Consider the following 22,929-nt stretch of genomic DNA (forward strand, 5'->3'; position numbering starts at 1 on the left):
AATAAGAAATGCCATGTAATGTACTTTATGTGGGTAGCTAGCTAGGTGGAACTATGTATCTCTCTACTTTCCAAAGAGAAAAGTGGTCAGAGAAAGACAAGTGGGCCCACAGCCCACAGCCAGAACTGGAAGAGCACGACTGAGGGCCGGGTCTGACTCTAAGGCTGCAGTCACCATTAAGCACCACCTGCCATGGACAAGTGGACGGGGAGAGGATGCCTAGACCTAGAGCCCTCAGAGCCGGGGTTTGAAAAACGCAACACAACTTAATCATGACATTATTCTGGACGATTCATATAATATGTGACCTCCATGAATGGCTCCTTTCACTCAGCATTTGTTTCGAGGTTCGTCCAGGCTGTAGTACGTATCAGTACTTCATTCCTTTTCGTGGCTCCATAATATTCCACTGTAAGTATATACAGGCATACCGCATTTTACTGTGCTTCACAGACATTGCATATTTTTTTTACAGGTTGTAGGTTCAAGACCTCAGTGGGAAGTAACTGCAGATGTGGTGGAAACAGCAAGAGAACTAGAATCAGAAGCGGAGCCTGAAGATGTGGCTGAGTTGCTGCATCTCATGATACAACTCCCAGAGATGAGGAGTTGGTTCTTATAGACGAGCCAAGAGAGTGGTTTCTTGAGATGGGATCTACTCCTGGTGAAGAGGCTGTGAAGATTCTTGGAATGACAACAAAAGAATTAGAATAGCACATAAACTTAGTTGATAAAGCTGTGGCAGATTTTGAAGTGACTGATTACAATTTTGAAAGAAGTTATCTATCACTGCTATCAGCAGCATCACCTGCTACAGAGAAACTGTGAAAGGAAGAGCCAATCGATGTGTTAAATTTGTCTTATTTTAAGAAACGGCCACAGCCACCCCAGCCTTCAGCAACCACCACCCTGATCAGTCAGCAGCCGCCAACACTGAGGCAAGACCAGCGGAAAGATTACGACTTGCTGAAGCTTAGATGATGGTTAGCATTTTTAGACAATAAAGTATTTAACTTAAGGTAAAGGTATGTACATTGTTTTTCTAGACATAATGCTACTGCACACTTAATAGATTACAGTATAGTATAAACACAACTTCTCTATGCACTGGGAAACCAAAAACTTCATCCGATTCATTTTATTGAGATAAAAGTGGTCTGAAACCGAACACACAATTTCTCAGAGGTATGCCTGTATCACAACTGGTGTATCCACTCATCCACTGATAGACATCTGGGTGAGAGGAGGAAATAAGGAGTGATTACTTAATAGGTACAAGATGTTTTTATGGGGTGATGAAAAAGTTTTGAAACTAGAAAGTGTTGCCCAACACTAGATATCACTAAACTGTATAACGTTACTCTAAAGCGGTTAATTTTATATTATGTGAATTTCACCTCAATTTTTTAAAATGTTAACAGTGACAAAAATGTTCTAAACTTAAATTGTGGTTATTCTTTTTTTTTTTTTTTAAAGATTTTATTTGTTAATTCGACATAGAGAGAGACAGCCAGCGAGAGAGGGAACACAAGCAGGGGGAGTGGGAGAGGAAGAAGCAGGCTCCTAGCGGAGGAGCCTGATGTGGGGCTCGATCCCAGAACGCCGGGACCACGCCCTGAGCCGAAGGCAGACGCTTAACCGCCGTGCCACCCAGGCGCCCCAAATTGTGGTTATTCTTTAAAAACTCTGTGAATATACTAAAAACCACTGAATTGTAATTTTTAAATGGGTGACTTTTACGGTATGTGAATTTTATCTTATTAAAAAAAAAAAGTGACAATGACCCAACTATGCAAAGTGCCACTCTGAGGCTAGGACACTGTAACTCCAGTAAGTGATTTTCTTTAAGTGGCCTGAAAGTCTTTTAATACAACAGAAATAACAAAGTATCTATATGGTAAAGCAGGTCTGTTACAAGTACAAGTGACAGGAATGGCTGATTGTGTGGTTCTTTTACAAGCAGAATCCCACTGGAACAGATAATGCTAAGTGAAATAAGTCAAGCAGAGAAAGACAATTATCATATGGTTTCTCTCATCTATGGAACATAAGAACTAGGAAGATTGGTAGGAGAAGAAAGGGATAAAGAAAGGGGGGGTAATCAGAAGGGGGAATGAACCACAAGAGACTATGGACTCTGGGAAACAAACTGAAGGCTTCAGAGGGGAGGGGGGTGGGGGAATGGGATAGGCTGGTGTTGGGTAGTAAGGAGGGCACGTATTGCATGGTGCACTGGGTGTTATTCGCAACTAATGAGTCATGGAACTTTACATCAAAAACCAGGGATGTACTGTATGATGACTAACATAATATAATAAAAAAATTATTATAATAAAATAAAAATTAAAAAATTAAAAAAAAAAGCAGAATCCCAAAGAGAGACAAATGTAAAGGCGCATGGTGTGGCTGCACTGCACAAATCCTTCGGGCAAGGTCCAACAAGGAAGTCCGAGTCCTTGAAAGGGGCTGACTAATCACTCCTCCCCCACCTCCCCCAGCCCAGGGGAGGTGCAGTCCCTTAGGGCAAACTGCATTGTAAAATCTTTCACCACAGAGCTATCATCAACAAAAGTGGTGACCCTCTGGCCAAAGTGCTACTTCACCTTTTCCTCACCTAACACGATTCTACATAAAACACATCCTCATTTGTCTTAGACTCCTGTACTGTAAAGTCTCCTATACCACACTGTAGCTTACATTTTTTTAAAATCTTAATTTAGTAATCCAACTCACAGATTGTGACACCCCACTTGAATACCTGGTTCCCCTTCACACAATAGTAAAAGGCTCACTGATCCTCAGAAGAAAACGTCCAGCCATGACTGAAAGCGGGTGCTTCCAGCTAGAAAGGAAGCCAGAAATTGGGAGCCAATCCTTGCCAGAGTTCTAGAGAATGCCTCTGACAATCACTGTCTAAAATGCTGAGGAAAAATTCAGAGGCCGCCCAAAGGTGGCCAGTCCCTGGACTGGCTACACCAGATGACTGGGGCAACTTTAGACAAGGCCCGGGAATTCTGATTGGGCAGGCCAGTGTGGGCCTAGGGTCCCTTTTTCTCGTGCTCCCCAGTTGTCCCTCATGTGCAGCTGGATACCACTGACCTCATCCAACTCACCACCTGGTGACAGATGTCCATCAACATCCCCCGACTGATCATGAGACACAGCCTCTACTGGAAAGTTCGGTGGTCAGGTTTTACAACCACTTAAACTCCTTGAGCTGTAGCTATTCAACAGAACTCTGCACAATGCTCCACAATGATAGAAATGCAGAAACCACTAGCTACGCGCAGGAGCTGAGCACCTGGAATGCGGCTAGCATGTTACCTAAATGAGCCAAAGACGGCCACTACGTATGGCCCTACGTTGTTTTATTTCTTCACTGCAGGCTGTAAGACCCATTAGCTCCAAAGGCCCATCAGCACCACACTCAAACTTTTAAAAATAGCCAAACAAGCAAATTTTTAGTCTTTTAGAGTCTGCCTGCTTTGCATACGCTGTAAACCTCACCAACAGCAGTTACCCACTGATAAGACAGGGCCCGGAAGTTTTAAGGCCCTGAGCTGCAGCTGCTGCCCCTGGAGCTCTCTGAACCAGGGACTCATCTAGACAGAGGAGGCCCCTCTCCTTCCCCCTCACTCCCCTCTTGTTCTAGACTGTGGCCCCATCTCCTGCCACGAGAGACTGGTCCCACATGCAACCCTGTCCAAGTGTCACCCAATAAAGCTCATGTGAGCCACTGCCACCTCATATTCCTATCTTTTTCCTTGATCAGCCCGCAAACCCCTCAAACTCCCTACACAGTACAAATGAGGAACTGAATTTTTAATATTAGTCCAATTAGTTTCAATAGCTACATATGATAAGTGACTACCGTATCAGACAGCACAGCCTCAGCTCATTTAATCCTTCACATACAGCATTTAATAATCAACTACACACATGTGCCAAGTACTATCCAAGGCCCTGAGAGGAGAGCAATAAATAAAGTCTCGTGCCCTCTGCATATTCTAGTAAATAAGCAGATACCAGACAGTGACAAATACAATGAAGAAAAATACAGCAGGATCAGGGGCGGGGCGGGGGGGGGGGGCGCTGGCCACACACAGGGGTCAAAGCAGATGACCTCTGAACGGAGACTTCAGTGAAGGTGGGAAAAAATCAAATACCTGGGGCAGAGCAATGCAAGCAGAGGTAACACAGTAGGACTCAACAAGAACTTGGCATGAGTGAAGAATACATACTTTAAGGGGTTTGTTTAACTTTAAGCCCCCTTTCCCAAACCTTGGCCACAGAGACAGAATGGCCATGGCAGGTAGGCAAGCTGACACACGGTGAGCGAGGGGAATCTGGTGGAATAGGTCCAGCCCACAGCCAGGGGCAGATCTCACAGGCCCTGATGCCCAGAGAAGTGCCAGCCAGTGTGCAGGGTGGATGTCCGTGAAGGCTACAGCATACAGCAGTTCCCTAATTCTTTTACTTGGGGGACAATGGATGCTCGGGTCACGCAACATGTTCTAAGAAAGACACTTTCCCTTTGCTTGCACTGACTGGGCCCAGATGTGTGCCCTCGGGAGGAGCAAACCCTTGACCTCCTGGATGTCCGTGATCACACCACCTTTCATGGGCAAAGCATCCCCAGTCCCGCAGGAGTCCCTCAGCTGGTGTGGCTTGCAGAACTTTCCCAGTTGTCTCAGAGTTTGTCAAAATTCTCCATAAAATGTGGTGCCCAGAGCTCAAAGCAAAGCTCTAGTCTAAACCATAACTGTCACTCCACAAAATGGCTTTAATTGCCATAACTGAAAAACAAGGAGATTTCACATAAAAATCTGGGTTTCCAGCTTCTCTTGAAAAAGCAGAGATCTAGGAAACCTAAGGCTTCAGAGCCGGTGCACAGGGCTCTCCACTCTTCAGAGAGATACACAAAGCTCCTCTTCTCCTGGCCCCACACCTGCTACAGACCTTACCACATCAGGATTTTATAAGAACTAAACCAAGTGACGGATGTATGTGCAGTGCCAAGACCAGAGTCCGAAACAAGAAAAGCGCTCCATAAATGACAGGTAGCAGGAGTGCTGCTCTCCTGGAGGCATCTGAGTCTGTGACTGTCTGGCAGTGGGACTTCTCTACCCAAGCTCTGGGCACATTTATTTTGGCCCAAGGTTCATTCCTACAAACTCACAGTCACCTATAATTCTGCCTTTCCTCTGTTTGCCCCCTGCCTCTGCACACCTGCCTCACGTTAACTTAAATAAAGGGCACTCCATTTATCCCTACCCATTTTCACTGACAAACTGCTGCACATTCCCATGATATTCTCTTCTCCAATCTGTGCTGACACACCCAGGAAGGCTGGCAACTTCCCTTCCAGATGAACTGTGGGAAATCAATTTGTTTGCTCCAATCTCTTGGAAGAGCCCAAAGTGATGTTCACTTCCTTCAGGACATCTGCACCCTGAAATTTCCTACATTTCTAAGGCCAAGAGAGGAATCATGGTGATGCAACAGGAGTTGGCAATAACTGTCAGCTCAGCCTCGTTTTGCAAAATCCTCTGTAACTTCACCAGGCAAACCTAAAAGGTATTCTCCATCCCCTTCTGCATACAGGACATCAGGGCCTTGAGCCATAGACTGAAGACTCCATGAAATCAAAAACAACCTGTGGTTTTGTGGAAAACCCATTAGCCACAAATCCATGGACCAGAGCCACAGGTGTCGAGGTGACCCCTAGAACCTGAGAAAGTCAAACAGCAGCAAGCCCAGTCTTTTAACTGACTGCACCTTGAATTTGTTGGTTTCTCACATTCCTTTAAACTGGAGTTCTCTGGCTGTAGATGTCTTCATTCATTTTAGCATTGAAAATAAATTAGAAACAAGTTAAAACAGCCATTTGAAACATACACCCAAGGGGAGGGATGAGAAGAAAACACTGATTCCTGACTCCTCATGACCACAACCTTATGATGGCCCCATCTGTTTCTCCACCCTGCCTTCCTTACTCTTCAGTCTTATAAAGGGAAAAGGAAAATGAATGTGGTAGAGATTCTTAATTAGCTTAAAACCCATCAGAAGTTTATTGAAAAAGCAGCTGTTAAATTTTCAATGTATTCACTCTTCAATCCTTAACAGTTACACAGAGACATTAAACAGCTATTCTCTCTTCCAAGACTGAACTATGTTCCAAAAGAGAAGGAATAGTATCAGTGTTACAATCCTTCTGGTAGAGTTTGTAAAGCATTTGGAGAAACTTATGCCAAATAATAATAATTATAAGTTTGCACTAGAATGTTAAAATGCATAGCTCGGCTATATTCCACACTGAATAAAAGGACTTAATGACCACATTCCCCATTATAGCTTAAATACAGAAATTCAAGAGGTTTGGCATAAAACCTTATTTCCAAAGCATAATTTTAAAAATATGTTTCTCAATCACTGTCCAGCTGCCAATGCTATCCTTATTCATTTATTTCTGCTTCTCTTTTGACTCCATTACTCTATATAAACCACTTCACTCACATAGACCTCAGTGACCTCAGCAGTCAAACAGAGCTACCATCACATTTCATGTCAAGAGTCAGGAGACTAGCTAAGGTAACACTAGGTGTCCCTTCCCCTAAAATCTACTGTCCTACTTCTGTTCTCCTGATTGAATAACATATCAGTCAAGGTTTTCTTTTTCCTGCCTAGCTCATCTACGGTTTATTCTATAGTCGTCAGATTTCTACTTCCTTCAGATTCCTTTACTTCACCCACTATACACAATGCTTTCCTATCTTAGGTTTTCACATCAGAAAAATAAGAAAAACAACTATAGGGCTATGGTAATAAATGCAGAAAGAGTGAAAACTCATTTTGAAAAAAAGAGACCATTACAGATATATAGAAATGGGATCAAATACATAAGAAGAGAAAGAGAGAAACACAGGAAAATAAGAACAATGTTCATGGACAGGGACATTGTCAAGAAAATGCCTGAAATACACAGTTCAGGGCGCCTGGGTGGCTCAATCGTTAAGCATCTGCCTTCGGCTCAGGGTGTGATCCCAGAGTCCTAGGATCGAGCCCCGCATCGGGCTCTTTGCTCCGCTGGGAGCCTGCTTCTTCCTCTCCCACTGCCCCTGCTTGTGTTCCCTCTCTCGCTGGCTGTCTCTCTCTCTGTCAAATAAATAAATAAAAATCTTTAAAAATAAATAAATAAATACACACACACACAGTTTTGTAAAAGGCAGAGTGGAAAAGAACAGCAGCAGATGATGATTCTGCAACATCCAATTCATCCTTCCATTAAGTCAGAAATCCCACAGAGAAACTGAAAAACAATTTAATTAAATCTGCCCCCTCTGCCTTGCGGTCAAGAGTGTCAGAGAAGCCCATCTGAGAGTTGGGCCCAACCAACAAGTGCCCTCAGGTGCTGTATGCCCTGGTTTTCAACACACCGCACTTCAAGGCAAACTCGAGAGCCAGCTGCTCTTTCATTTCCCATGTAGAAGTGTATGAGCAAGACTTGTTTTCATGGTTTCTGTAGTAAAGCACTGCCAGTCCTTGCATGCTCATTCTAAAAAGCTCCTCAGTCATCAGCAGACCATGACTTCACAATATCCACAATCAGTAAGGTGACCAACTTGTCCTGATTTGCCCAGGGTTAGCACTGAAAGTCCTGTGTCCTTGGAAACTTCTGAGTTTATTCAGTATTACTGACCTTTCCACCGGCCCCAGGAGTCAAATATTACCAAATTCTCTTCTCTGCAAATTGTCTTTCTAAAGCCAAAACAGTTCTCTCTGCTATAGCCCTCCTTCAAGTGTGGTCCTCTTATTATCATCAGTGAATATTCAGTCTGTCCCCACAAAAACTAGCCCTCATTACGTACAACACCCCCAGGCACACCGATAAATATTTTCAATATATCTATTAACTTATAAGAATAAGTCAATCAGTTCCACAACTTTGAGGTTGGTCTGCATGGGGCCTCTTGGTTCTCCCTAAAAATTCACAGTTAGGAGACTCAGGAGACAAAATTAAAGAGCGAAGTATTATATTTTTAAATGTATGTTTAAGGATCCTGCTTCAGTTTTTAGCTAACAAAACATAGTATACTTAAATTCTGGAAGGTTGGGAGAAGTGAAGGCCAAAAATCTGAGATTTTTTTTATTAGGTAGGCATTAGCAAGTTTCCTAAGTTTCTCCGTCCCTATCAGGAAAAATCTGCAAGCCTAAATTCTCACAAAAGTTGCTTACCAATGTCACTTCTGTTCTCTACTTTTTCCTGAAAACCACAGTGAAAATGGTCACACAGCGAGCGGTGGGAAGGTGCAGAACAGGTGCGGAGGCCAGCTCTTCGCTGGAACACGAGGCGCGACCCGAGCACGCTTTCCGACTTCCTTTCAGGACAGTGAGAGTGAGGGGCTGGGAAGACCTAGAACCGTGGCAAGGTGGCTCTCCCCCGGAGGATCGGGTAAGTCAGCAGGAAGGACGGGGTGAGGGGGAGAAGGAGGGGGAAAGGCGAGGAAGCAACCGCTCTGTAAGCTGGGGAAGGAGTGAGGAGCAGAAAGGGGCAGAAACGGAGCGAGGCGGTCTCGGGACCCCAAGAGCTAGGGAACAATGCTGAAATTGCGCGCAGAGTGCACCCAGACCTCAAGAACCTGGCAGGTGCGTCGGAGCCTTGTTTCCTCCCCTATAAATGAGTTTTGCCCGGGGAATTAAATGGGATGGCGCCTGCACCGCGCTTGGCAACGCATTTACCCAACTGCTGTTATTGCGGTCCTAGTGATTAGGGAGGGTCGACCGGCCATTCGCCGCCCACGTCCAGGGGCCCGGCCTACCTGCCGTCCTTGGCCTCGGGGGCCTGGCCATCGTCCGTAACGACCTGCGGCCGCAGCGGCCGGCGCTGCCGCAGCCCATCCGCCTCGCTCATTGTGTCAGTGCCACAGCCCCTCAGCCCGTCAATAACCGGGAGAGAGCGGTGCAAGCTCTGCACCGGCCCGCCCCTGCCCGCCCAGATCTGGGCCCCGCCCCGCCCTCGGCCCCGCCCCGGCCGCGCGCGGAAGTGACGTCCGTAGCGCTCCCCTCTGGCCCCTGGCATGGCGGCCTCTAGAGCGTCTCTCGGCGGCCCACTCGAACTCTCGGCGAGTTCGAGTGGGCAGAGGCCCGGGCGCCCCTGGCCGGGCGCCAGGCTCGAAAGCGGGCCCCGAGCCAGTGCGGACACGTCCGCGCGTGGTCTAACCGCGGGCTCCTCCAACCCAGCCCCTGCGCTTCCTGCGTTCCTTTTATTGCTGGCGGTGGGACCGCAGTAATCGTTAGGCGCATAACGGAGCACATAGGCGGGTCTGGGCTGAGATGCTGGCCTTTTGTGTAGGTAGAAGATGGCACTGCTTGTTAAATGACAAAGACCCCGGTTCGTATAGGCGGGGTAAAAATAAATAAATAACGAGTTCGTACTGGAGGCTTACGAGGGCAGTAATGCCCACCTGAAAATCATGACCTTTTACGAACAGATCCCGTTAAGGGGAAAATTTACTGCTCTTTGGATTAAGGCCATTAAGTCTTTTTGCTACAACAGAACGTTTGATAAGGTTTGTGAAAGGGTTACCCTTAGACGTAAAAGCGGGGTATATAGAAATCATTAATGACAACAGATAAGGTTTAAGAAAGCACGAAGTAATCATCAGGTCAATCATTTAACAGTATTTTAAGTAGATATATTTCTAGGTGCTGGGAGGTGGTGGTGAGCAAACCACAGACAAGCTCCCTCACTGAAATTAAACTAGTGAGAGATGACTTTAATCAGGTCATCATAAAGAGAAACGTGAAATGCAAAAATTGCATTAAAGGGGAGTAACATGATCTTGTGAGAACATTTGATGGGTTAAGGACCTGGATTTTGAGAAGAAACAGGATTTCCAGGCAGAGGAAACCAAGTCCCATTTCTGTGCATCATCTCTAGAAAAGGCACGTTCAAAATGAAGTATAAGAATTAATTTCCATATTGCACTTAAAGGCTTTCCTGATCAAACATGCCATGGCCTTTCTTACTGTTAGGTGGCACTAGAATCCCATACGACTTACAAGAGATGAAGAACCAGCATGAGAGAAGTGATGAGTTCTCACATAAATCCAGTTCTGCAGGGATTATCATGCCTGGCAGGGATATAATTAAGGTCTTGGTAATATGTTACTTCATTTCCTAGCCAATCAACCAGTATAGCTGTTAGATCCAGGATACTTTAAACAGCACTGCATGATCTGGCCCCTTCCTTCCTGTCTGGATCATCCCTCCTGCTATGTTGCAGACACTCAGCATTGCTTGCTGTTTCTAATTCTATGCCTCCCTGCCTTTGTCCATATTATTCCTTCTTGTGAAAATGCTTTCCTTCACCACTTCGCCAAAACAACTTCTGTTATTTAGGACTCACTTCAAGTATCATTGCTGAAAATTCTTCCCCTAATTTCTTAAGCAGAACATCTTTGTGTCTAAGCCACTTTGAACATGCCCCAAGTATAGGACTTAGCTCATTGAATTGGAATTATTTGTACTCCATGCCCAGCATTAAAGCCCACCAACCAAAAGCAGCCAGGAACATACCTGTCAAAAGTAAGTAATAGTAACAAGAAGTTAGGTTTATTGAACTTGTTGCAGCAAAGAAATTCACCAGAGGACCTGTGAGGCTCCTCAAAAATGGGGGAGTTACGGAAAGTCCTTGAGGGGTTAGGGCTGGTGTTTGTAACAGATGGTCTTGGCAGGGATGGGCCAGAATTTGTAAACTAGGAGACTCGTTGCGGGAGTCAGTGGTCTTACCTGGAACACATGAGTCCAAGTGGAGCTATTGGGAGATCAGCTTGTCTTAGAGCAAATGGTCTAAATGAGCTAAATTAAAGGGTTTGAGCTTAGATTGTTTGTGTTGGGTGGCACAGTTTAGTACCATTTTTCATGGTGAGATCCACATTGCTGGTTGTGGTTTGTTTCCATTCTCTTCCAGGCTCTAGCCTAGCTGCCACCCAGTTATCAGCAGGGAGATGGGACCAATGTAATCGGTTAGACCAGGTTTCTCAACTTCAGCACCACTGATATTTTGGGCCAGATCATTCTTTGCTGGGGATGGCAGAGGAAGCTCTCCTGTGCATTGCAGGGTGTTTAGCTGCATCCCTGGCCTCCATCCACTAGATGCCAATAGCATCCTACCCAGTCATGATAATCAGTAATGTCTCTGGACATTGCCAAGTGTCCTCTAGGAGACATAATAGCCCCTGATTGCAGACCATTGGGTTAGACCAACCAGAAACCACCCCCATGCACCCTGAGAGTGGGATGAGGCCCACATGCATTGAAACTCTGGCCCACGTGGAAGGCATTTATCTCAACAAATCAGGGTTCTGCCAGCAGGGAAGGAGAGGCAGTGATGCTGAGCACGCAGCCAGTAGTGCACCTCACAGCTTAAACTAGAAATATTCCCTATTTCCAGTCCAGTGCTTTTTCCCAATCCCATACTGTTTCCATTTCTTTTGTAGCTATCTCCTGAAAGCCCTTCAGGCGCTTAAGCAAGTGCCGTGACAAACAAAGGTGAAATAGGTAAGCCAACGTGCAGACATGTTACAATCTCCGAGGGGAGATAAGCATAATAACCACCTAAACCAGTGCCACGGAGGAACCACACAGTGCATTGGGACCACAAGGAACAAGTCCCATCAGGTAGCAGTGCTCTTAGACGATTTCATGGAGGAAGTAACGTGTGAACCAGGCCTTGGGTAAGTAGGATTATAATGGGCAGATTGAGGGGATGGAAGAGGACAAGAAACAGGCTTAAGAGGGAAGCGTGGGGTGTCCATGGATTGGTCAGCAAGGGGGTGACAATCAGGGTAGACTTCAAGTTTATGAGAGACGCTCTAAAGTGGTGAGGAAGAGCGACAAGCCAGCCCTTCTCCCTTCCCTGAAGCCAGGAGGGCAGGGGTGACCCGCTCCAAACAGGACTTCAAGCTGTGTTGTGTTGTGATGGGAAGCTCTGGTGTCAGCTCAGGTGGGACAGTGGGGAGTGTAAAGTGAGAGAATGTAGAATAGCTTGTTCAGAGTAGAAAAAGTGTCAGAGATCATCCAGTTGCCACAGACATTCACAAAAGCCCACTTAAGATGACGGAGGGACTTATTGGAAGGATATGGGGATATCTCACGAAATTCCAAAACAGAAAGTGAAGCCTAGTTTCACAGGGACTGGCATGAGGACCTGGAAAAACATGAGCGGTATTGCCCTCCACCTCCCTGGTACCTCACTGTGTTTTGTCTCTTCATCCCTGCGTGATTCTGCGGCAAGCCTTGTTATGGGACTTTTCGTCTTCGTCCTTGTCTTTGCTGCCCTCTATTAGAGCTGGATACAGTGACACAGGCTAGAATCTGGCCTTGAGTTAAAAGCAGAAATCTAGGGTTTCTTTTGGCCTCCAGGAAAAGTTCCTGCTTTTCCAATAAAAGGGAGAGCTAGGGTCCTGCCCTTTCTTATCCTGCTCTGACCCCAGAGTTTTGCTTAGAATGGAAGTACTATCTTGTGACTGTGGAAAATCACCCTGAGGTCTAAAAAACAACACGCCAAGAACAGAAAACCTAGGCTGCTGACTCCTGCCAGCAACCATGTACCCCTGGGCTTCTGGGTTACATGAGGAAAACCACCCCTTGTGCATCCAAGGCCTGGTCAGCAGAGAAGTTTGTGCTTGCATCTAAATGCGTCCTGATATGCCAGCATTCTCTGCTTGGACATGCCTGTGGCAGGAAATTATTGCCTCAAGCCCAGCTCTCTATGACCTCCCATTTCAGGTATCCCCCAGCTAACTACAGTCTCTTTGTCCTCAGTCTAGATTCCTGGACTGAGACTCTGATGTTCCCAACTTTGGGGAGGTGCCCAAGTCTGATTGCTGTGTTAGAGGACAGGGTCCCATGTTCCACTGAGCATTCAGGGCGGGGCGGGAGGGGGAATGAGAGAGGAGACTAGGTGGCATAGTCACGAGCAGGGCAGGGCTGGCTCATTGAACGATGTCTGCCCCAATGAGAGGCAGGCAAGGGGAGAGGTAAGGATTATAAATAAGCTGACTGGAGAAAACTGCCTTAATTACCCTAATAAGGAGGATTCTTAAGGTCAACCCTGACTTGGTAGGAAAAGGTGCTCAGTGGGAAAGACATCCACCAGTCAGCATCTGCATAGACCTGGACATTCATTATTATTACCTCTGTTGAGAAGTGAGCTCATTTCCTCCGTTGTTTCCTCGGGAATCTTAGCACTGACATTTCCTGGTTGGCACACATCACTCGTTAATCACATTTCATTACACCCCGAAACCATTGTTTTGAAAGCAACGTTATTTCCCTTTGGACGATTTCTGCTCTGCCTTTTTAAGCAAACATATGCATACGTGTAAGACTTAAGTGTTTCCCTGATTCAGGAATAAAGAGATGTGTGGTTGGCTGAGGTGACATCCTTCTTTGGGAAAGAATCAGCCCAAAATCAGGCTGTGCATCCAGAAGGCTGCTCAGCAGAAGTTTGGTCTCCAGGAGCAAGGACACTAGACACAGTTACCCAGTTGGTGGCTCTTACAAAGAAAATCCTATCCTGTCTGCAAAAGAAGTTGGCAGGCCAACTATTCCAATGGGCTTTCTAAACTCCTTGGTACTTACCAGTTTGTTGATGATGTCCTAGGCCAGCCAGCCCCAGCTTTCTTCCCCTTTGCTCTTTCTAGGTTTATTTAGACTCAGATTGTTGCCCTCTGGTTTGTGGCCTTCTTGGCCATAGTTGCTACCTTTTGGTGCAGGCGCCAAGGGCACTAACCAGCTGCTTCTCTGTTGTTTGGAATAAAGACTGCTGCAGGCAGGCACTTCAGCTTCACATTTAGCGAAGGCCACTGATGGAACTCCCTGGGGCTGTGCTTGGAGGGTCACAGCTTGCCTCTGGCATGGCTGACTGGGAACAAATTTGGGGGCATCCCCCAGTCTCCCCATATCCTCAAGATAGGGAGAAGAGGAATCTGGGCAACTGAGCAAGAGAGTGTAGGAACAGAGGCTTCTTTATTTCTTACCCCTCTTTTCTCTCCAGAGAGCAAGGTAAGTGAGAACAAAAATGATACTCCGATACTTATAAACCAGGGCAGAAGCAGGAGGGCTTTTTTGGAGACAGAGGCTCAGGGAGGTGAGCCCAGTGCAGGGAGCCACTTTTTCCTGAATGCATCTGCAGATTCCAGAAGACAAAGTTGAGAGGCCATGCAACATTTCAGAAAGCTAGTTCTGAGCTGGGTCAGAGACACACGGTTAAGATCCCTACTGAGTCATGGGAGACTGAGCAGGGATTCACAGTGCTGCCTGACAGAATGCTGCACCTGCTTGCGCTGGTTTCCCTCCTTCCCTGTTTCACACTCCCATTCCTCACACCTGTCCCTATAGTCCCATTCCTAAGCAAATCACCTGCACGCAGGCCCTCATCTCAGGCTCTGCTTTCAGGACACTGGAGATGAAAGCAATAAGAGATCTAGAAAATAGAAGGTGAGAAGTTCCAACATATGGGAAGGTCGGGTTCCTCAAAAAAGGCGACCAAATACACAAAAACTATATTAGAGGAGATAATGATTTAGGTATTTCCAAAACTGATTAAATCAAGGTGGATATCAAACTGCAGATCCAAGAAGCCCTGCAGAGCCCATGCAGGATGAATAAAAACAAGTCAACAAAAAATAATACTGCAAGAAACAAAGACAGTTGGTATTCACAGGCCCAGAAATTACGTATATATTTGGTTTAATCCTGTTATGCAGCAAAATTCCCAAACTGATGAAGGGAAAACTTACATAACTCCAATGAGAGGTCACTGAAACTCAAGTTGGCATCACCACCCCCTCCAAAAGCACTGTCTCCAGGAAAGCTTCCTCTTGGCCTGGATTTCGGCTTCTTACCCCTATCTGAGATAATAGTTCATTGACCCCAGAGGTCAACAGTAAAGCACCTTAAAAAATAATAATAAAATAATAAAAATAAAATGCCGTTGATATTCTTCAAAGCTCTCGAAGGAAGGGGCCACACCTTTGGTTTGAGCATGGCGATCAAGGGTGGAGCCAGACAGGCTCCATCCACACCCTGGCTCTGTCTCTCCCCACCTCTCCTGTGAAGCTGGGATAAGGGTGTCTGCCTCAGAGGGCCACAGAAGGAGGAGATTGGTGGATGGAATCCAGAACCTTCTCAGGGCCTCCCTGCACACAGTGCCCAGCAGTGCGACCACTGCTGCTGTTGTTCCTGATGTTGGGTATCCTGAGGGTGGTCTGTGCAGTGGGTGCAAGTCAGCCAAGAGCTCATGTTAATTCCACAGCCAAATCCCCTCTCTCCAGTCAGGCTGGGGAAACTGAGAATTCACAGTCCCTTTTCCTCACCATGAACTCACTGCGGTGGGTAAACCAGGGATGAGCATTCGCCTGAATCAGCTCATGACTTCTCTTTAGATAAACGCTGTGCACTCGTGTCATTAATGTTAGCCATGATTTCTTTTTCTCTATTTTTAGATTTAATAGGGACATTTTCCCTTTGGGAATTAGTTATGTTGAAAAGCTGAATCTTCCCTTTGAGCACAACTTTTGTTTTCTTTTAGCTACTCTAAATGAGAATTATTCTTCAAAGATATTGCATACTGCTTTTTTTTTTTAAGATTTTATTTATTTATTTGACGGAGAGAGAGACAGCCAGCGAGAGAGGGAACACAAGCAGGGGGAGTGGGAGAGGAAGAAGCAGGCTCCCAGCAGAGGAGCGTGATGCGGGGCTCGATCCCAGGGATCTGGGATCTGGGATCACGCCCTGAGCCGAAGGCAGACGCTTAACGACTGAGCCACCCAGGCGCCCCCCATACTGCTTGTTTTCTGAATCTGAGTAGAATTTGCCTCTGGGATTTGTGGTCATTACCAATTTCATGCTGGCCTGGAGACACCCTTAGCACCGAGATTAGCTGTCTCTGGATCCCAGTCTGACCCTGTCTGTTCCCACACCATCAGACATCTCCTCTTTCACTGTAGCTGCCTGCTCTTCTGTTTCTCTGTGGCCCTGACTCAGTCTTTGTCAGGACATCTCATTTATGACGGAAAATCCAAAGCAAAAAGTGACGTCTGGGGTCAGAGCAGGCCTGATACAGCTTGACTAGCCTCTGTACCTCTCCCTCCAGGCTCCATTTTTTCTGTGCTGTTCTGTTCTCAGACAGGCCCTGTCCCAGGGCAGCCAAAAGCCTACTGTAGCCCCTGTCTGCATCCTGTCTTGTGGCCACAGGCTATTCCCCTAAAGGAGTAATCCTACTGTGACTTCCCACCGCATCCTGAGGTGCAAAAACATGTCTCTCCACAGTGAGTTGTCTTTCCGTGCGTTCAGCGCCTGGCTCAGGCCCCTGCAAATCCCCCAGCCTCCCTGCCCCCTTCCCCCAGAGCACAAGCACACACACCGTCCCTGGGAACAGCCATTCCCACATCCTGCTTTGGCGGCAGCAGTCGGTCCAGCCTTTGTAGGAGCCGACCAGCCTGGGGCCTCTCACATCCCACACCCCCTGGCACCGTATACCTGGTTCAGCGTATTCTCTAAAAGCAGCTTCTCCTTTCAGTGAAGGACACAGAAACCTCATCCACCCGCATCCAGGGAAAAGGTAACTCTGGGCCCGGGGATGTCTCTCTCAGGCAAGCCTGCGCTTCTCACAGATGCCGTCTGTGACCCTGAGACCGTTTCAGCTTCCTCGTCATCGGTGTTCAGACCAGCGCCCACCACCAGAACGCTGTGTGATGGTGGGAATGTTGTTGTCCATGCTGTCCAATCTGGTAGCTACTGGCCACGTGGCTACGGCCACTGTGGAACAGAATATTTTACTCCATTCTACTCTCTCTATGTATGTATCTTTTACTTACACCTAAAGAGCTACGTAGAACTAGTGTATTGGATAGCACAGCAATCTAGACACAGGTAGCTTACCAAATAACAGTCTGAGAGAGGTGAGCTCTTAGTCTCTATTTCCTCCCTGTAATGGATTTCCTCCCCATTGGATTTTAAGTGTTCTCTTTTGAATGGATAGGCCCCTTCCAGTTTTGTCCTTAGGATTATATTCAGCAACAGCAATAGCATTATTTGATCAAAAACATCACCACAGAGAGAAGAGAATGAACAAAATAAAGCTTTATTTGAACTGCCCTGGCCACTGTCCAGGTTTATATCCAAGCCATTTCATAAACAGTGCCATAGCCACAGTCCGCCAGGTCCACCACACATGCCGCAGGTCTCTGTTGCTAAGCGCTGCTTATTGCTTAGTGACAGAGAACAGACCATCACTCAGTATATCTGTGGGCTACAGCTAGTGGCCACCGCATTGGTGTCACAGACATACCTAATCAAAGAGAAGCAAGCACAGTTATGACCCACAGTAGGTGCTCAGTACCCCAGATACCCCTTGAACACCTAGACAGCTGCAAGGCACCATATTACATGGGGTATAGATAAGGAAAACCTTTCCCAAGGACCCAGCTCAGCAGGCTGCCTTCACCTGTACTCCATGCCATCAGCCCCTGTATGCTTAGCTAATAAATAAACATTCTGCAACCTAATGACTTATGTCATCTTGCTAATGTTCAGATGACTTAAGCCATACCTAAAAAAGAGAGAGGGATTTGATTCAGAGTTCCAAGTTTCATCCTTGTACCTCTGTGGTTCTTCCCACACCAACCACAGAATGAAGGACAGGCAGTTTTCAAGGACCCATTTCTAGCCAAATTAGTGCCCTAATGAGGAGTCACCTGAGTTTTCATGGGCTTCCCTCCCTGAACATCCCCACATATTTGGAGCATGTTGACCTCCAAGAGGCATCCAAGGTGGAGAAGGAAATCCTTCCACATCACAGCTTGGAGAAACAGAATACATGAGTGGTTCTAGAACTAAAATCAGAGCACATTCATACCACCACTTCTAAGAGTTAGGTTCATTATACATAAACCAAGGGAAATAGAAATATATACCAAAAAAGGATGCTACAAGTTTGAAAGTTCTCAAGATAGCTATATTTAGACAGAGGTACAAACATTTCCAATACAGATTCCGCAATACGCCAAACATTAAAAATGCACCCTCTGACCCTCTCCACATTTCCCCATGAGCAGAGGCACAAACGATTTTCATAACTCTAAATGTTTCAAAGAGTGTGTACATGTAAACCCACATACTACCTGTGTGTATTTGCACATTATTCCAAAATATAAAAGTATAAAAATAAAATTTCTGCCTTTTGTACCTAGAAACATCTGGGGAAAAAATATGATGGCTTCTAGTTCTCAGTCACCTGAGCAGGCATATGTTACCAGGCTTTTCACCCTCCTGTGCTGTCAGGAGGTGACACAGAATGGAGATGACAATGACTTTTCTTTCCAGGAAACCAAATTCAGGAGAAGGGGAAACAAATGCTAGCATGTCTGACAGTACCTCTTCTTGGGTTCTCAGCAGGAGGAAGGCAGGGCTTAGCACAGACTTCACGCTGGGGCAGTATGGGTTATACTCTGGAAGAGGACGGCTTCTGAGACAGCAGGAAATGAGCAAATCTGAGAGCTACATTCTGGAAGGACGGTTAGGGGTGTGGCCACTGGGTCTTGACCAGAGTGCATCACTGAGAGGCAGCTTGCTTGTCTTTGTGCTTCTGGTAGGCACTCAGGATTTCTGTGATGACACTGGGGTCCTCCAGGGTGGTGGTGTCCCCCAGATCCTGAGTTCTGCCCGTGATTATCTTCCTCAGGAGCCTCCGCATGACTTTTCCAGACCGAGTTTTTGGAAGACGCTTCACTACCTGGCAAGGAAGGGGTGCAGCATTCAAGTATGGGTGGTGTCCAGACTCCCAGCAGCATCCAATTGTGTTGGGATAAGAAGAGCTCTGCCCAGGGGATGACACCCTCACTGAGGACCCAGGAATGAACGACTGGGGTGCCAGGCCTACCCTAGAGAACATGGGGGCTGTGGTCTCTAGTTTTATCTACCCACAATCTGGACTTAAACTGAAATCAACCCGATGGTCAGGATCAACCACATGTCAAGGGTTTTGCTGAAGCCCTTCTTCAAGTGGGGTCTGCTCATACCCTGGTCTGCCTCACTGCTGATACATCTGTCTCCCATTTGCTACATTACTGAGGGTTCCCTGGTAGCAACAGAACCAAGCATATGCCATGGCAACTCGTCTCCACCCACTGGCCTGGCCCAAGGTTGCTTTTTGCTCACATAAGAGGTAAGAGCTACTTTAGAGAAAAACATTGTCTTGTTTAGTGTTTGAAAATTTAGCATTTAACATTTTCAAACAACCACGGCCCCCTTAATGTCAACAGCAATATGCTAAGAGCTGTGTTTGGGGTTTATTTAACAGTTACCCATCTTTTGAAAGGGTTGAGTTCACCTAGGGGAGTTCAGGTCTCCCTGAAACTCTAGTCCGGGCCAACAGCTTGACTTTGTATAACACCAGGTGAGCCTGGGGCCGCTCCTACCTCAGAGGACCTCCTCTGAACCAAGGAAGGCTGTGGGGTAAATGTTAACCAAGAAAGGAGTGGAGACCTAATGGGGCTGGCAAGGTGGCCCCATTTTTCCCCAGACCTGTCTCCAACACAGACTCCCTTGGATAGGGGTCTGGCAGTGTCTTCCACACTGGCACCAGGAGATGTGTTCAGAAACCACATAGGGGCTGCAGAAAGCTGGTACTTTCCACGTGTTTCTCTATTTAAACTCTCTAAGTTTTAGAAGAAGGTAGAGACTTAGAAAAAATGAGAGGATGGAGGAATTTATCCCAAATGAAAGAACAAGATAAAGCCACAGCCAGAGATCTAAGTGAAAGAGATATAAGTGCATGATGGAGAATTTAAAGTGACAATCATAAGGAGACTCACTGGACTTGAGAGAAGAATAGAAGACTTCAATGAGAACCTTACTACAGAGATAAAAGGGTTAAAAAAGAATCAATCAGAGATGAAGAATACAAGAGATGAAATTGGAAACAGGCCCGATACAACTAACAGCAAAGGAAGAAGCAAAGGAACAAATTAGTGACCTAGAAGACAAAATAATGGAAAATAATGAAACTGAACAAAAGAGAAACAATTAGGAAACATGAGAATAGACTTCGGGAACTCAGTGACTCCAACAAATGTAAAAACATTTGTATTATAGGAGTCCCAGATGAAGAGACATGAAAGGGGGCAGAAAATTTGTTTGAAGAAATAATAGCTGAAAACTTCCCTAATCTGGGGAAGGAAACAGACATCCGGATCCAGGAGGCACAGAGAACTCCCAACAAAATCAACAAAAGCAGGCCAACACTAACATGTTATAAACTTGCAAAATACAGTGATAGAGGAAAAATGTTAAAAGCCTTAAGAAAAAAGTCCTTAACTTACACGGGAAGACCCATAAGGCTAGCTGGAAATTTCTCCACAAAAACTTGGCAAGCCAAAAGGGAGCAGCATGAGATAGATAGATAGATAGATAGATAGATAGATAGATAGATAGATAGATGATAGATAGATAGATGACAGACACACATATATATTTTTTTTTCAAAGTGCTGAATGGGAACCATCTGCAGCCAAGAATACTCTCTCCAGCAATGCTATCATTCAGAACAGAATAAGAGATAGTTTCCCAGACAAACAAAACTAAAGGAATTTGTGACCACTAAACCAGCCCTGCAAGAAATATTAAAAGGGACTCTTTTTTTAATTCTTTATTTAAATTTAATTTAGTTAATATATACCATATTATTAGTTACACCAGGGTAGAATTTAGTGATTCATCAGTTGCATATAACACTCAGTGCTCATTATATCACATGCCCTCCTAAATGCCTATCACCTTTCCAACAATCCTCAGTTTTTTTCCTAGAGTTGTGTCTCTTACAGTTTGCCTCCCTCTCTATCTTCATCTTATATTTTTTTCCTTCCCTTCCCCTAAGTTCATCTGTTTTGTTTCTTAAATGGTACATAGGAGTGAAATCATATGGTATGTATCTGACTGGCTTATTTTGCTTAGCATAATACCTTCTAGTTCCATCCACATCATTGCAAATGGCAAGATTTCATTCTTTTTGATGGCTGAGTAATATTCTATTGTGTAGCTATACCACTTCTTTATCCATTCATCTACTGATGGGTTCTAACCATAATTTGGCTATTGTGGACACTGCTGCTATAAACATTGGGGTGCACATGCCCCTTCAAATCACTATGTTTGTATCCTTTGGATAAATATGTAGTAGTGCAATTGCTGGGTCCTAGGGTAGTTCTATTTTTAACTTTAAAAGGGACTCTGGGGCGCCTGGGTGGCTCAGTCGTTAAGCGTCTGCCTTCGGCTCAGGTCATGATCCCAGGGTCCTGGGATTGAGCCTTGCATTGGGCTCCATGCTCTGCTGGGAACCTGCTTCTTCCTCTGCCTCTGCCCCTCTTGTGTTCCCTCTCTCACTGGCTGTCTCTCTCTCTGTCAGATAAATAAATAAAACCTTAAAAAAAATTTTTAAAAATAAATAAAATAAATAAAAGGGACTCTTTGAGTGCAAAGGAGAAACCAAACATGACAAAGACAAAAAAGAATCAGAGAAAATCTCCAGACACAATGACAAAACAAGTAATAAAATGGCAATAAATACATATCTATCAATAATTACCCCCAATAATTGGGGCACCTGGGTGGCTCAGTCAGTTAAGTGTCTGCCTTGGGCTCAGGTAATGATCTCAGGGTCCTGGGATCAAGCCCTGCTTTGGGTTCCCTGCTCAGTGGGGAGTCTGCTTCTCCCTCTCCCTCTGCCTCTGCCCCTCTCCCCACTCGTGCATTCTCTTTCTCTCTCTCTTGTCTCTCAAATAAATAAATAAAATATTTTAAAAACCCAATATAATTACTCTGAATTTAAACATACTAAACACTCTAATCAAAAGGCATATAGTGTCACAATGGATAAAAAACAAACCCATCTATATGCTGCCAACAAGAGACTCACTTTAGACCTAAAGACACCTGCAGATTGAAAGTGAGGGGTGGAGAGACATCTGTCATGCACATGGATGTCAAAAGAAAGCTGGAGTAGCAATACTTCTTTTGGACAAAATAGATTTTAAAACAAAGACTGTAATAAGAGACAAAGGAGGATACTGTATAATCATAAAGGGGATAATCCAACAGGAAGATATAAAAATTGTAAGTATTTATGCCCACAACATGGGAGCACCCAACTATACATTAAAAAAACAACAAACATAAAGGACCTAATTAATAATACAATAACAGTAGGTGACTTTAACATCCCACTTACACTAATAGATCATCTAAACAGAAAATCAATAAGGAAACAATGGCTTTGAATGGCACACTGGACCAGAGGGACTTAACAGATATATTCAGAACATTCCATCCTAAAACAGCGGAATACACATTCTCTTCAAATGCACATGAAACATTCTCCAGAATAGATCACATATTAGGTCACAAAACAGGCCTCAAGAAGTACAAAAGACTGAAATCATACCATGCACATTTTTTGACCATAACGTTATGAAAACCAGAGATCAACCACAAGAAAAACTGTGGAAAGATCACTAATACATGGAGATGAAACAGCATGCTACAAAACAATAATGGGTCAACCAGGAAATCAAAGAAAAAATTTTTTAAAAAACATAGAAACAAATGAAAATGAAAACACAACAGTACAAAACCTTTGGGATACAGCAAAGGTGGTCCTAAGAGGGAAGTATCTAGCAATACAGGCCCACCTTAAGAAAAAAAATCTCAAACAATCTAAACTTAAACCCAAAGAAGCTAGAAAAAGAACAACAAATGAAGCCTAAATCCAGAAAAAGGAAGGAAATCATAAAGATCAGAGCAGAAATAAATGATATAGAAAGTAAAAAAATACTGGGACACAAACTGAGGGTTACAGAAGGGAG

At 45.2% G+C, this 22,929-nt stretch overlaps 2 protein-coding genes across 2 annotated transcripts in view; both read right to left on the bottom strand.

The window, feature by feature from the left end:
• APMAP (adipocyte plasma membrane associated protein) overlaps positions 1-8,979 on the bottom strand; it is a 37,545-nt gene extending 28,566 nt beyond the window's left edge. The window contains exon 1 of the mRNA XM_045770933.2: positions 8,820-8,979. Within this exon, the coding sequence (XP_045626889.1) occupies positions 8,820-8,911 (92 nt within the window). The 5' untranslated portion in view covers positions 8,912-8,979. The remainder of the gene's footprint in view (positions 1-8,819) is intronic.
• An 8,158-nt stretch (positions 8,980-17,137) lies between these two features.
• The window catches only part of ACSS1 (acyl-CoA synthetase short chain family member 1), a 65,353-nt gene continuing 59,561 nt past the window's right edge, over positions 17,138-22,929 (bottom strand). Inside the window, exon 14 of the mRNA XM_045770931.2 lies at positions 17,138-18,803. Within this exon, the coding sequence (XP_045626887.2) occupies positions 18,624-18,803 (180 nt within the window). The 3' untranslated portion in view covers positions 17,138-18,623. The remainder of the gene's footprint in view (positions 18,804-22,929) is intronic.

This window comes from Ursus americanus, chromosome 22, assembly GCF_024610735.1.
Source record: "Ursus americanus isolate L20-20 chromosome 22, mUrsAme1.1.p, whole genome shotgun sequence".
Classification (NCBI taxonomy): Eukaryota; Metazoa; Chordata; class Mammalia; order Carnivora; family Ursidae; genus Ursus; species Ursus americanus.